The sequence below is a fragment of the Rutilus rutilus genome (assembly GCF_951802725.1).
Source record: "Rutilus rutilus genome assembly, chromosome: 25".
Classification (NCBI taxonomy): Eukaryota; Metazoa; Chordata; class Actinopteri; order Cypriniformes; family Leuciscidae; genus Rutilus; species Rutilus rutilus.
The window spans coordinates 8,743,586-8,759,594 of NC_140229.1; the positions used below are offsets into that span (position 1 = coordinate 8,743,586).

The 16,009-nt window shown below is 36.1% G+C and overlaps 1 protein-coding gene across 2 annotated transcripts in view; it reads left to right on the plus strand.

The window, feature by feature from the left end:
- Window positions 1-10,164: 10,164 nt before the first annotated feature.
- Window positions 10,165-16,009, plus strand: part of sez6a (seizure related 6 homolog a) — a 45,851-nt gene continuing 40,006 nt past the window's right edge. For both annotated transcript variants that reach the window (XM_084399739.1, XM_084399738.1), the window contains exon 1: window positions 10,165-10,434. In XM_084399739.1, coding sequence (XP_084255865.1) covers window positions 10,350-10,434 — 85 coding nt within the window. In that variant the 5' untranslated portion in view covers window positions 10,165-10,349. The remainder of the gene's footprint in view (window positions 10,435-16,009) is intronic.

Here is a 16,009-nt window from a genome sequence, read left to right on the forward strand (position 1 = left end):
TGTGAACTTGATTTCTGACAGAGAAGGCTAAAGAGTGTCAGTAGGGTACAGATTCAGCCGTATACCTGGAAGTACAATAGAGATGGATGATTCAGCCAGTTCTTGCCATTTGTTGTGTAATATGCAACAGACAGTTAATGTGTTCTAATATGTCTAATAAGTTCTAATATGATTGATCAGTCACATGGCAATTACAGCTCAGGTGATTGTTTCTCAGATTTGGCTGTTCAAGATGGCAGTATCCATGTTGTGTACTTTCTAAGCAACTGTTCTCCAGGTATGTTACATTTCCTTGATCTAATCCCATCCAAAATTCTTATGAAAGCTAATAAAATAGCATAGGGCATCATAACTCCTCTCCTTTTATCACAAACTGCCTGAAACATTTACGTCTTTTAAACATAAGGTTTAGAATCCTGGCATATACAGAAAGTATAATGGGTCTTATTGACTAATAATTGTGTGAACGTGTTGTTTTCATTATATATGTGTGTGTTTGTGCGTGGCCTAATGTCCTCATTTTTATAGTGAAATATTATAACAACCGACTATTGAGGACAATTCACTGGTCCTCACTAATTAAAAAGGCTTGTAAATCAGCCAAAACATGTTTTTATTTAAATCTAGTTTTTTGCACATGTTCTCTGAGGGTTGTGTTTAGGGGTAGGGGTGATATAAAATATCATTAACCTGATATAAAATCAATGGAAGTCTCTCCTCATTGATATAGTGAAACAAACGTGTGTCTGTGTGTGTAAAATTGTAAATAATTTTAAATTCATATAAAGATATCCTCATTCACCATTATGATAACAGAAGGGTTACTATTTTGTATTAAGAAAATGTAGCTTATTTTCCATGGTTTAAAAGAACATCTGTCTAGCAGAGTAGAATGAACACAGTGTGCAAACACAAGAATAGTATTTAATCCCTGGAGTCTCCAGGGGGCCCTTAGATAAACGGCGCTGTGGGAACGCACAGCAGAGGCATGCAGGGATTTCCCACTGCTTTGTGTTTGGGCTCATTCACAGTATATGTCTTCTCTGTTCTGATCCCTGTTCACTGATATGATACTCTTCAGTGGAAAAGTTAAACCTGCAGGACACTACGGTTCAAAGCCTCCCCTGCTTTGTCTCTTGGTGAGTATTAAAGAAAGTGTATAGCTGGAAGAAGCTTATGGAGCATTGATTTCATCTGTCAGAGGAAGTTCTAGATGTATACCGCTCTAGAAGAGTGCTGTTGTCACTCTGTGTAGGCCTACTGATGTGTGATGCATGATTTGTTTTGCATGCTTTATTCTGGTTCCCAGAAGTGAAATGTTGGCCAACGGGTTGGTTTGATTTGCTAGGTTTTTAAATTCTTCCTATACTTTTTTTTAGTAATTGTAAAATAATGCATATTTCAAATTCCAATTGAACGAATAATAGTCAGACCTTCGTTTCTTAATTTGACAAGCGAATCGCATAGAGATGCCATTCTACAAAGGCCAATCAGATTGGAGGACGTGAATTAAAAGCCCGTACACACAATGAACGAGAACTACAGTAACTATAAGCATAAAGTTTTAGAAAAATCGTTAACGAATTCCACACCACGACCGTAATGATTTTTATTTTATTTTTTACAGGTGATGAACGCTAAAAACACAGCTAATCATAATCCATGTGATTTAAAGCGTGCTGCTGTTATCTTAAAGTCTGCATGAAACGGAAGTTACGAATTCTTCGTAAAACTGCTCCTGCTGCTGCCTGCGTTTTTCGCTTGATATTTGCATTAAGTTTAGAACTGGCCAAACTTTTGACGCTCTCGACCGCTTTCAATTTCTTTCTTCTGCTGAACAAAGATATTTTGATGAATTGTCCATACTATGGAAGTCAAAGGGGCCCATCAACTGTTTGGTTACGACATTCTTCAAAATATCTTCTTTTGTGTTGAGCAGAAGAAAGAAATTCATACAGGATCAACATCAGGGTGAGTAAATTATGACAGAATTTTCATTTTTGGGTGAACTATCCCTTTAACTGTTATATAATGAGTTTTATGTTATTCTGGCAGATGCTGGATTGTTTCATAGATCTTTTAATATCACATATAAAATCCCTAAGTCTCAGCGAGTTTAAACTTCTACTAGAATCCCGTGATTTAACACCTCTCTGTTGCTCTGCTGATCACGGCAGTCCCGAAGCTAATTAACATAGCTTCTCTCTGGGTTGAGGATGGATTTCTTCTGCTTTAGATAATGGTCTTTTAATGTGTCCATTGTCAGACAAAGTCAATATAAATTTACTTTATTATTCCCCCAATAAATACGCGCTGATCTTCTTGCTGTGTAGGTCCCGTTTGGATCCCCATTTGAAGTGCAGGGAATGTGTGTCGTCTGTTGACTGATGTTACCGTTGAGAGGAACGTGGGAACTTCAGGAATCATGATAAAAAGAGCCTAATCGTTTTTTAACAGCTTTCTTTGTTTACAACCGAAGGGATGGGAGACATAAACTATTTGCAATATGTGAAAGAATTATTCTTAACTAAAAATACTCCATTTGTATTATTCATGTCTTAATGGTCTCTACAGTGTTGAGATCATAGATTCCCCCAAAGACATATGTTTCAGAACTTGAAACTGCTTAAAAGCACAAATTAATTAGCCATTTAATTCCAGAGTTCATTAGCAGAGCAGATGGAATGAATACTGTAGGGTATATAGACAAATGATCCTTCCATAGATTACCAGGACTGTTTCAGCACCAGTCTTCAGAAATTCTCCACTATAATAAATTCAAACACTGTATCCACAGGAAGATTTAAGTGAGTCAGTGAGAATTTTGTTAGTCGCCCTTGGCAATGCAATATATCAGTGTGCTCACCTGGTATGACGCTTCTTTCATATTTCATGTTCAGATTGAAAAATAAGATTTAATGTGTACATTTATTATTTATTTACAAATGTCCATGAACCCAATAGCACTATATACTTAGTGTTATATCACATTGGCATTGACAGCAACACAGAAACATTGATGTGATCTTTGCGTCCGTCTCAATGTTATTGTAGATCTACCGCGTAGAACGCAGAGACAATAAACCTTGACTCTCTGCAACCTGTTCAAACTGCTGACAAAATGCATCAGCCAGGTCCAGTCCAACCCTGCAGGCCAGCTGCCAACCCTTTCCCATAAAGATCAGCTAATGAAAAAAGCTGCTAAGATGGTTCCTATAGACATATTCTTAAATAATAAAACCCGAGGCTTAAATGAAACATTTATAGCCCTTTTCAACAGAATTTCCTCCAGTCCAGCGATCCTGCAGTGTAATACTGTGGGTGTGAGATTTCTGAAGGTGTGAAGGTCAGTGATGGTTTAATAGAGCATGATTCTCTTGGTAAGTGAATTATCAGTGCTGTGCCATAAATCACTGGAATAAATCAGTCAGGGACCCCGCAGAGACTCGTTTCACTAATGCACGTCTACACAGTCAGAATGACCTCTAACCTTTATAAGGCCTGGTACTTGTTTGATGGAAGGTCATATATTCTACTTCCAGGTGGTCATTTGGCGGGCGAGCGACTGCCATTAGCTTTCTAGCTTCAGGTTTTATAGACCTCCTAGGTTTTAGGCAATATGGGGTGCAACAATAACCAACCACTTTTTTCTAGTGGTCTTCTTGATTCAAATTTTCCACAGTCATTTGTCTCCATAAACATTTATAAATGACGCCGTTGAATCAGTATTATGATTGGACTAGAAAAGCAGGATTTTTATAGATATTTGCAGGTCAGAGATTATTTTAGCAAAAAAATTAAAAGTACATTGCCAGAAGATCATAATTTAATTACAATATTCTCAAATGCGTACACATTAAAAGATAACAAAAAGCTGGTTTCTAGATTGTATGGAAGTATGCAAGCTTCCAAGAATCATTCATCAATATACATTAAACAAAAATGGGAGAAAGAGTCTGGCTCACAAATAACAGATGAAGACTGGACAGATATATGTGTGATACAGGCAAATACCACAAACTCAAGATCCTGGAGGGAATTTGGGTGGAAGAATTTAGTAAGATTTTTTATAACTCCCAAATTAACAGCACTTCATACAGGCTCACAGAGCCGTGGCTTTTGCTGGAGACAATGTGAAACCCCGATGGCTAATCACTATCATATTTTCTGGGCATGCCCAAAAATAAAATTATTTTGGCAAGGAGTAGTGGCAGAGATTGGGAAAATATTGGGAGTAGAGGTTGATTTTTCGTTCACTACTATATATTTAGGTAAAATACCAGGAAATGTTTTAGACAAGGATAAATATTTATTAAAAATATTGTTAGCAAGCAGTAGGAAAGCAATAACCCGTAAATGGTTGCAGATTGACCCTCCAACTAAGGATCAATGGCTAGGGATCATTAACGAAATATACAGTATGGAGAGACTTACATTTATATTAAGGCTCAAACTGGACAAATGTAACAAGTTGTGGGAAAAATGGATTATGTATGTAAACCATTGAGGAAAGTGTGATATTGTATATAAAGATGTTGGAATTATTTTGTGATACTGTCTGATATTGTAGCATCCATGATAACTTTGTGTTCTTTGTTCCAATAAAAAAAATAAAAAAAAAAGAAAGAAAAAAAGAAAAGAATCAGTATTATGAAACTATTGACTATTAATCATTATATAAAATACCATTTTATTTGAGGTTTATTGCAAAATATTCAAGTATCTTAAGTTGACTGAATGGGAGTTTGAATCAATCACATAATTCGCAATGCTTTATAGAGTAGGCACTAACTACTAAGCTCTTGTACCGCAATGCAGAATGATTTAGAATCAAAGAACATTGTGTAACAACCTCGGAAATCTGTCGTTTTCTATGTTATCTCTAACAGTCAATGAGAAAATTTATGTGATTTTATTTTACCAACTTTACTGTTGCACTAGCTTCTTAAAGTTTGAGTTCAGGGTAGTGACTGATTAAAAAAAGGTTTGTTGTGTTTGATCAGATATCTGAGCGCTCTACATGTTTGTGTGTCAGTCTCTGTACAACCAGGATGAAAACAGAAAATGAGCAATGCTGGATCAAACAGCAGACAGCAATATAATCAGTGAGCCCGGGGACTCTGTTACCGCTGTGATATTTGCTTGTTTGGCTGTGCCTTGTGCAACATTTCAACCTTCCACACTGTCACAGAAGATGTTGAGAAACTCATTTTCATGCACTTGAGAGTTGTGATGTGAGCCGATGTTTATGTAGTCTAACCCCCGGTTTCACAGACAAGGCTTAAGCCTAGCCCCAGGCTAAAATGCTTGTTTGAGCTGTTTTAATTGAAAGCAACTTGCTCTGGAATATCTTCAAATATGTCAGTGCTATTGTTTTGTCTCAAGATGCACATCAGTAATGTTTTTTTCTGACTAAGGCAATTCTATAAAAGCTACTTGTATGTCTGAATTGATTAGTTATGTGAACTTTTGTTAGTCTATTACTTGCTCCCTGCATTAGTGAATGTTTATTTATATAGCGCTTTATACAATACAGATTGTTTCGAAACAGCTTTACAGTGATAACAGGAAAATTATGGATTTCAGCTGTTGTTCACCTGAAGTCATTGCAGTGTTGATTCAGTTCCGTAGTAAAGATAATCAATTATTAAATTTGTTTATTTCATCTATAAAGCAGTCCTGCAAAAAAAATTGTCACCGTCCAGCTCAGTTCAGTTCTCATTTAACAGCGTCAGTACAGTCAGATCAATAATATTGTTGAATATTAAGTGTCCCCAAATAAGCAAGCCAGAGGTGACTGGCAAGGAACCCAAACTCCATTAGGTGACAGAATGGAGAGAGAAAAAAACTTGGGGAGAAATCAGGCTTAGTCCTCTGGCCTACGAATGAACACAGTGTGATTATGATTCAGGCTGCATCACAAGTCATAATTGAAGTTAAAGCTTTATTTCTTGTTAATTTATAGCCACTGTTTCAAATAAATACCTAGGGTTGTGTTTGTTCTCTTCTAAGATCATTTTTTAAGGCCTTTCTGTATGCAATAACACTTTCCTTCCACGAAATGTGAAATACCTCTAGTTTTGTTTTCTTCCAGCTACGCTTCATTTTTCTGGCTGCTCTCTTGAGGGACCGAGTGTGCTCGTTGTTATACCAAGGTGTCGGACTATTTTCCTTAATCTTCTTTATGTGTAAAGGAGCAACCATGTCTAAAGTGCTGGAAAAGAAAGAGTCAATAGTTTCTGTATGACGAGCATACTGCTATCCAGTATGACGAGATGTAAAAACTGATCAGGAAGATTATTTATAAAGCAATCTTTAGTGTTAGAAGTGATAGTTCTACCATATTTGTAACGGGGAGTTTGTTTTGCAGCCTTGGATAAATGGAGCATTCACGAGACTAGATATTGATCTGAGACGTCATCGCTCTGCTGCAGAATTTACATTTACATTTATCTGACGCTTTTATCCAAAGCGACTTACAATTACTATATATGTCAGAGGTCGCACGCCGCTGGAGCAACTAGGGGTTAAGTGTCTTGCTCAGGGACACATTGGTGTCTCACAGTGGATTTGAACCCGGGTCTCTCACACCAAAGGCATGTGTCTTATCCATTGCGCCACACCACCCCCCGCTATTTAACGCTATCAACATAGATTCCATGTGATAATTTGTTTGACATATCTGTAGCCAATACTACTTTCAATAGAAAATCAGCAAATTCTTTGATTAAGACTGTATGGTGCCCTGGTGGCCTGTCAAACGGGATTTATCACTTACACTAGATGACGTTACATAAAGCACCATCACTTCTAACGAATTATACTTGAAACTAGATCTCTGAGTAATACTGTAAAATGACTAAATTACAGCAACCCCTTTTCCTTTCAGACGAGGCTCATGTTCATAACAGATGTGAGAACCTCCTTATCCTTATCTTTATAGATATTAATCATTCTAATATAAGACATAAATCATTTTAATATGCTGATTTGCTGCTCAGGAATTATTTCTTATTATTATCAATGTTGAAAACAGTTCTTCTGCTTAATGTTTTTGTGGTTACCGTAATACATTTTGGGGATTTTTAGTTAACAAATAGGAAGCTCAAAAGAACAGCATTTATTTGATAGTAGAAATATTTTTTAACATTATAATTGACCTTACTGTCACTTTTGATCAATTTAATGCATCCTTGCTGAATAAAAGTAGTAATTTCTTACAAATTTCTTACAAATCTTACATTCGCCATTTAATACGGTGTGTGGTAATAAAATGCATTAAAATTGTGTTTAAAATAGTTATAGATGTAGTATAGCCTCAGGACACTGCTGTCACTGCTTGAAATGTCATTTCAACTACCCATTTTCTGTTAAAATGACTTATTAGCAGTCTGAGCTTCGGTCCCGGCCTCATGAATATTAATATTACCACCCCAACATGCAAACAGAGTAATGTTTGTTCTTGCCTGATGAATAATTTACTTGGTCTTAGAAGTGGTCACAGGTGTAGAATGTGTTCTCAAATCACAGTTTAAACCTGAGGGTCAGACTGTACCAGTTTCCTCCTGAGGTGAAATCCTTTGTGTAAAAGCATAAAACTCTGTTATATAATCCCATGCTGATACAATCTCAGCAGCCATTCTACAAACCCCCCAAGGCTCAGAACATGAAATACAATGTCATGAAAGTATAGGAGGAGAGTTCAAATATGCTTAATCTCAGATGTGTGGCTTTCTTGACGATTTGTTTTGGCTCACACGAGTGATTTCATACCTTGAAAGAAACGGAATAAGACTGCATGGATTGTGTGGGTCACGTTTCATATTGTGGACTCCGAATGTGGAAGGCGTTCTATGGTCTGCGATACTGTACACTGGGTCTCAGTCATCTCCGTCATCATTCACATGGAGATATGAAGGTCACAGGAATTGTGGGGTGGCTGTGAGTAGGTGGAGCAAACCAGGTTGTACGTGATATTGGAGAAACCTTGGAAAGATTTCTTTTCATTCTTTCAAATCATATTATCTTATTCATGTTGTTATTGCAGCTATTATGAGAAAAGCAATTTCAGAAACATCAGCTGCTATTGAGATGAATGGCAATGCTAACAGATACCACTCAGGTTTTATAGACATCCTCACTGCATAGTCAACGCAGGGTGCTTGGGTACGAAAGACATTGTTTCTGCTCATGTTGACAGAATGACTTCATCAGTACAGGCAGAGCTGTCCAGTCCTGAGTGGAAATGTTTTCAGGGAGAAAGGCTCATTTAACAGAACAGAGGGAGGCCGTGACATCAGCAGACTGAGACAAAAATATCTGGCAGCTGTGAAAGGCTTGGTGCCTGAATCACACTTTTCACAGCAGTCTTCAAACCCTCAGGCAGATACACATGCACTCAAGTAGGTCTACATTTAGGATGTGAATTTCACCTTTCATAACCGTATAATACTAATACTGAAAGTGACACTTTCGAAATGATATATTACAGGTATCATTAAGAAATGCCTCAATCTCAACAAATTAAACTACTAGAAAAACTAAAAGTATATATATAAACAATTGTAAAAATGACATATTTATTTTGCATTATTTTTGTATAATATATTTATATGTAATGATTACACTTAAAAATGCTGGGTTGTTTCAACCCATGTTTGGGTCAAAGACCCAGAATGGGTTGAAACAACCCAGCATTTTTTTTTAGCATGATTAATTATATGTTTGTTTTATTGAAAATAGTTTCTTTGTTAAAATTGTTTCATTCAAATTCTTTCCTAATTACTAACGCAGTTTGATTATGGCCAGGCCCTATACTGTCATTGATAAGGGCAAAGTACATCTTTCTACTGATAGTGGAGGCTATAGATTAACTTCTCAATAATAATATCTAAATGGCTGTTTAGTCAGCAACCCATCCGAAATGAATTTAGAGCCCGTGAAGATGATGATGATCGCTTCATTACCTCAACACATTGGTCAGTCTATTTCACGGCCGTGATTTTCATTAGCTAAGCGGACAGAAGTGCTGTGCAGCTGAAATCTCTGGCTGAGGTTGTAAGCAATGAGATACAAGCATTAAAAAAATAACTGTCTGGCCAAATATACAGTAGCCTACAGGATGTATAAAAAAAAAGATTTAAAAAAAGAGCCTGGGGCCAGTTGCATAAACTTAGTCATCATATTTCTTTTCTTTAAGACTGCTCATAACTTTTGTTTATTAAAGTCAGTTACATAAAAAATGTAGCTTGGTCTAATTTGATACCGAAAAGTAAGACTAATTACCCCTGCTAGTTGGTCATATACATAATAGCTATGTTTATGCAACTGGCCCCTGATGTTGCTGCTACAGTTGCTGCTTCAGTTTTTATTGCTGTTTTTGTTATAGGAGATATACAGTAGCTCTAGAACTATTTGGACATTTAACCCCCACTTAAAATGTAACAAAATATTCAACCAAGTGGCATCTGCAAATAAATGATTTTCTCAGAGTTAAGTCAGAACTAACTTCAGAACATTTTATACATTTTTCTATTTTAATCTGGACTAAAACATTCCCTAGACATTGACTGAAAGTTCTGATTCTTTATTATTGTTCTTTATAGTTCTTTTGCCCTTTAGTCTGAAACATTTTTTTACTTTATACAATTTAGTTTGTATTGTTTTATTGTATTTAAATGTTCAGAGTTGTAAGAAAAAAGTTATTAAACCTGTTAGGAGGATGACATTTTATGTTTTGTAACTTAATTCAATACTGTGATCAAATCTTAAGGAATTATTGTGATAATTGTGAACATCACAATCCTCTTATGTTTTATGTGTTCTGAAATGTAAAACCCAATTAAGTTTTTCTTTTAATATTGCAATTATTTTACCCACTAAAACCCATTTACTCACTGTCCCCACACCCCACCCCACCCCCACATGCCTTTTAAATGTCTGTATTCCCCAGGGTTAAGTTTATATTAGCACTTGTTCTCATTGCATTAGGATGATATGTCCATCCTCATTCATCTGATGTAATTTTCCTCTGCCTCTCCTCTCACATACAAAAGCTGCTGCTCTAAATAAACCCAATGCTACTGGATGAGCGCCAGGCTGCTGTCCAAAGTGTCCAGGCGCGCTGAGGTTGATTGGAGCTGTCCGCGGTCCTGAACCTCCACCGCGCAATCCGCTTATAACAGCCCCGTGAGTCGAGCTCTCTCTCTCTGCGCGAGTCACCGGGAAACACGAGTGTAGACCATATGCTTACTAGACCTTACGGACATTTTATTTGACAATCGAGTTATTCTCGCTGGATTGTTTAACACAAGGACAAATTATAGTGTGTTCTGAGGAGTCGTTTCAGAATGTGCGTAAGGATCGAGCTCCAAACGAACTGGCTCTTTCTGCTGCTCATTCTGAGTCTTTCAGTGATTCACACGCGTTGTCAAGGTGAGTATTTTTAAGTAGACTACCTAAATCTACTAATGCTGCTGTATGTAGTAGCCTAGAGTTAGATATTCATCTCGGGAACACGATTGACTGGAATTGTACCTGCTATCTGGCGCTTTACTGGCAAAGGATTTCTTAGTTAGCGCCCCACGATTGCCATTTACCTTACAAACGCATATAAATTGAGACGATATTAAGAGGTTCGTTGATCACGTGTTATACTTTGACAGAAATATCGCAGGACTGCACGAAGCTGTCACGCATAAACTTAATCTGTAGAGTGTTGAAAGAGAAATCAGGGGCCGTTCACATTGAGGCGATAATGGATTCTTAAAAAAAAAAAAAAACCCCGCAGAATTAGAATCGGTTCTCGAGACGCCTAACTTTAAACTCTGAACGCCCAGAGCGTTCGATCGTCTGCGAATAACTTGAAAAAGTAAGTCAAAACAAAATGTTGGGCTTAATATTTTTTGAGTTTCAGCTACCACAAAAGTTATATGAAACGTTGGTTTTAGCGCGTATTTTTCAATACACACAAATAGACGTTTGCGAACATAAGTCGCGTTCTGTGGCAGTGACCATAGAAACAGTAGTAGCCTACGCAGTTCGAGAACTAGTTTCAGACTGAATGTTGACAAAACATGACGAATACTTTCATTATCGTGTCATATATATAAACTTGTTTAAAAAGTATTTTAGATATTTGATGCCCGTAGCAAATTGCGTTGCTCGAGAGAGACGAACCATAACATATTGCGATGTTATTGCGAGATATTATATCGAATCAGTAGCCTAGCCTCAATTTGCACCATTTCACAAGTCAAATTTCGGCGCAGTGTTACAACGGGACAGAGTGATTGTGCTGTGGGTCCCTGCAGAAGAAGATAATGACACTATAATCCTGAAGATAAGATTACCACCGTCCCGAACAGACCTGTTTATGAAACCAGCAGAGTTGTGTTGTTTCTACGAGTCTAATAACAGACTCGATCTCAGCTTATTCAGGTCATTTTAACAGATACGGATAGACTGCAGATGGCACTTTTCATAATAAAGCTGCTTCATAAGTCAGTACGTATTGTTACTGTTTATATTTTAGTTTTTGAGCATGTTATTTGAGCATGTTTAGCAGCCATATGTTGAGTTGTGATAATGAGATGCATATCTCCTGTACTATCCTGTGGGCTCATGTTTGATTTAGAAGTACAAATTCTGCAATGAGATTTTAATGAGACAGTTGGAATTGCACAAATGAACTTTATAATTTAAAAGGGTGCATCTTTTATTAATGTTAATTTATGCAAGATTTAAAGAAATCATTGAATGAAAGCACAAATATATAGTATTTCAAAATAAACAAAAAAAGCGAGATGGTCAATAGTCTAAATACTAAAATAAATAAATGGAAATAAAATATCATTGCCTTTCTATAGTGCTGCTTTGCTCTTTGTTGTAAAGTGCATCTACTGTACACTAAACATCACTAAGAAACTGACGCTTCTGTTTACAAATGTAGCATTCAAATGAAACTTCCGGTGACTTTTGTGTATCTCTCTGACTTGCAGGCAAGCACATTACATAATGTAATTTTCTGATTGGTCTTCAAGATTTTTGTGTTTTTTAATCATGGGGAATGCACATTTTGATATTTATCACATTTATTTGGCTAGAAGCTAAAAAAAGTGAGCGGTTACTAAACTTTGCATGTTTTTATGCTTTGTAATGTAGATTCCTCCATCAGTGTGCTTTTTAATGTTATGATTCCAAATTATTAATTGAGTTATAATGGTTTAGGGGTGTAACAATACCCTCATGTCACGATTCGATACATATCACGATACTGCACGCACGATATGATATTATTGCGATACTCCGAGACATATGATAAAAGATTAACAAAGAATGTACTGTTGATTAAAATGCTAAATTTGGTAAAAATGGGGTGCAAATGAATAGGCTTGGAGTTGGTGCTGGTAACCCAATGCACAGGACAATGGTGACACCAGAATAAAAATATTCATGATTCTGAAGCTGAAAATACAGAATTGTTTTAGACGAATATGCTTGCACTCTGTCACTGACTAGATATATTTAAAATAATGCAGGCCACTTTCTACCAAGACATTTGGCATTATCAGGACCCACAAATATTCCCCCATTGCATTATTATACATTATATTCAACATTATAGTTTAATGCAGTACCGACACTAAAAATCTGTAAACTTGAATTTTTTCTCACACAGTAATTTTTATTTTGGGAACTATACACAATACAGATTGTCACTATCCGCGATACATATTGTTGCATTTTTGTATTGTGATATATTGTGACACCCCTAATGGTTTTATGATTTGAAAATATGGTTTAGGTGGTAAATAGTTAATGTCATTATGACTTTTTGAGCTATGAATGAAATTTTGAAGTATTTGAGAGTGAATGAGTAATTTAGGCAGCTGAAGGAAAATGTGTTTCTATGCAGGCAGAAGTAAATGAAGTCATTTTGAAGTGTGCACTAGGTCTATTCAAATGTCTATTTCTGAATTCATTTTTGCTGCAGCTTTCTAATCAGATACTTTCATAATTCTGTGGAAGATTCATGGTCTTGTATTCTGGCTATTCAAAAACAGAAGCATGGGAACAGTCTGAGGGCTTCAATTTCTGCCTTTCATACCTCTGATTTCAGGGGAGGGTTTAAAAATGTTCAACACCTGTTTTTTGGATTGCTGGTGATTAGCTTGATCAAGGGCTATTCAGAAGCTGCTAGTTGACATAATTAGCCTGGTGCTTTGTCGGTTTATGGCTTGTAAATGAGTCATTATGGCAGAATGCTCTCTAATACCTGCTACAGACTGCGGTTTCAGCAATCCTATAAGATCATTACAAATCACAATGTACGACATAATAAACTTGGGTACGACATGTATGTAGACTGTGCGATGATGACGCCTATTGAATCGTAGGCTACGACGCAAGTTACAATAGAAGAATAGAATGTCATCAGTATACGCTAGTGGTAAACAAATAGAGCAAGATGAATCGCACTTTGGCGCTTGTGGATTTTATTATGCGTTGAAAAAAAGGAGTAAGCGAAAGAGGATGAATATGGATGGGTCATTGCTATAGGGAAAAAGGACATTTGTAAATGGAGCTTGAGGAAAGTAGCGCCATGCAACGTTGATCAATACGCCATTTCATGCAGCATTTTTATTGGGAAGTCAGTAAACGTAGGTTGTAGCAGCAAACACACTATTGAGATGATCATGCTAAAGAAAATTATCGCAGGCCATCTTTGGTCGCAATATCGTCACAATGGACGTCTTTGAACCTCTCACACTGTATGACGTAGACCACCGTTAGGAGCCACGAACAGCCCAAAATCGAACAATGTGTACCGGGCATAATATCCTCATGTTGTCTGAACTCTGCAGGTGGGACCGAGATGAGTCTTTTGGGTTCTTCTGTGATAACTTTTTCTCTGATGATGGTTAATGTACTTCATGTGTTTCTAATTTACACAGAAAAGAGCATAAATCTACCAGCAGATAGCCATCCTAACCAAAATCACGGCTGATGTTACTTCCCTTTCATCCATCAAATAGAAATGGGAGGTTAAGTTGGTTGCATTGCTTCGTGGCGTACAGCTTTGAACCATAAGCAATGGCAGGCCGATCTGAGATGGCCTTTTCTCATAAAGAAAGGCAGCAGATTATAGAGGAAAGACAGTAGCCTATAATGTGCCTGGAACCATTTATTGTTGCGTTTTAAACTGTGTGACCATACAAAACCCGTCAAGTATGCCACACGCATGTCCTTTTGTGTCAAAAAGGCATTTATTTAATCAGCACACTGTGATGGTTCTTGTATTGATTTCAAGTGTTTTTATTTCATCCTAAAGGGCGGTGACATCGACTTCTTAGGCATCAATACTTGCTGATCCTCTAGAAAGTGCAAGGCTGATGCTCTTTACATGCAAGGCACCTGCAGCCACACAACCATAAAATTGGTATATTTAAGAGGAAGATTACAAGTTGACTTTTTGACTTTTAAAATGCCAAAAAGTCCATTGGCCTCCTAATCCCTCTCTTATTATGTGTGACATTTCATTATTTAGCATCCTGATGGTTTCCTCGGCCTCTGATTCAGAATGCAGAACAGGGTACATCTTAACCTAGCACTAAGGATATTTGGTTACACTTTATTTTAAGTTGTCATTGTTACATTGTAATTATATATTTAAGTACTGAGTAATATTTAGCAACTACATGTACTTACTATAGGGTTAGGGTAGGATTACGTAGGTTTTGGTTGAGGGTTAGTTGCATGTCTATTAAAGGGCAATATTTTTTTTAGTTTTATTTACTATTTATACAGACAATTTTTAATGAATAAATTATTATTTATATTTACAATTTAGTGTTTTGTTTTTTTGTTAGTTTTTTTGACCGTGAAATTACTTATTTTATTTATTTTAAGTAGGCTACTTAAGGGTAACCGCAGTAAACTTTTGAGTACACAACTAGTTTGGTTAATTTGTACTGCAAATATACTACAAGTGAACCTACAGGTATACCGATAGTTTACTAGTTAAATACTCTTTGAATTATACTCTCAGTAAACTACTAATTTAGTAGTTTTATACTGCAAGTACTTTTAAGTTTTATTTAAGTGAACATAACATCACACTTAGTTTACTATTTATATTATTTTTGCACTTTAAGTATACTACTACGTCCCAATTAAGATATACATTTTTATACTTATTATATACACTAATATACATTTAAAAGTTCTTTAACTCTTTCCCTGCCAGAGTTTTTTTTTAAGTTGCCAGCCAGCATCAGCATTTTTGATCATTTTCACAAAACTTTCATGGCCCCCAGAATATTTTATTGTATGAATATCTGAACATACAATACATCAAAAGAAAGAGCCTCTGCTTTTAACCAAAAATCCATTTTATTCTAGCTTCATGCATTCTTTTTTTTAATCAACACTTGAATGTGGCTAAGTTTCATAAAAAAACAATATTTCAAACAAAAGGCTGAAATTTTTTTTGTTTTTGTCAAAGACTATTTTAGGATCAGATTCAGAACGATGATCAGAACATAGATGCAGTATCGAGTCCATCAACAGCCCCAAAGCTTCACACTCTTATACCTCGTCCTGGGTCGACATTTCATTCAGTAACGTTAGGCATTCGATTTATATGCTGTTTAATGTCTGATTATCACGTTAAATTACACACATCTTTTAATTAGCATGTTCTAGATCTGTTTTCTTTATAAATCAATATTTTCAAACAATGTAAGTTTATAAGACAATATGTAAAACAATGTGAATAAAGTATTTAATAGGCTACTCAATAAAATGAGTAAACGCAACTAAAAGCCAAGTATACTTGAAATACTTAATTGTACTTTAAGTATATCTCGATCAAAGATTGAGTACAATATAGGCTAAATATACTTAGACTTTTCTGTCAGTGGTCAAGTATACTCGTGTAGTTTTAAGTATATACATAAAAAGTAGACTGACAGTATACTTTCTTATTTTCTGTTTAAAAGTATAGCCT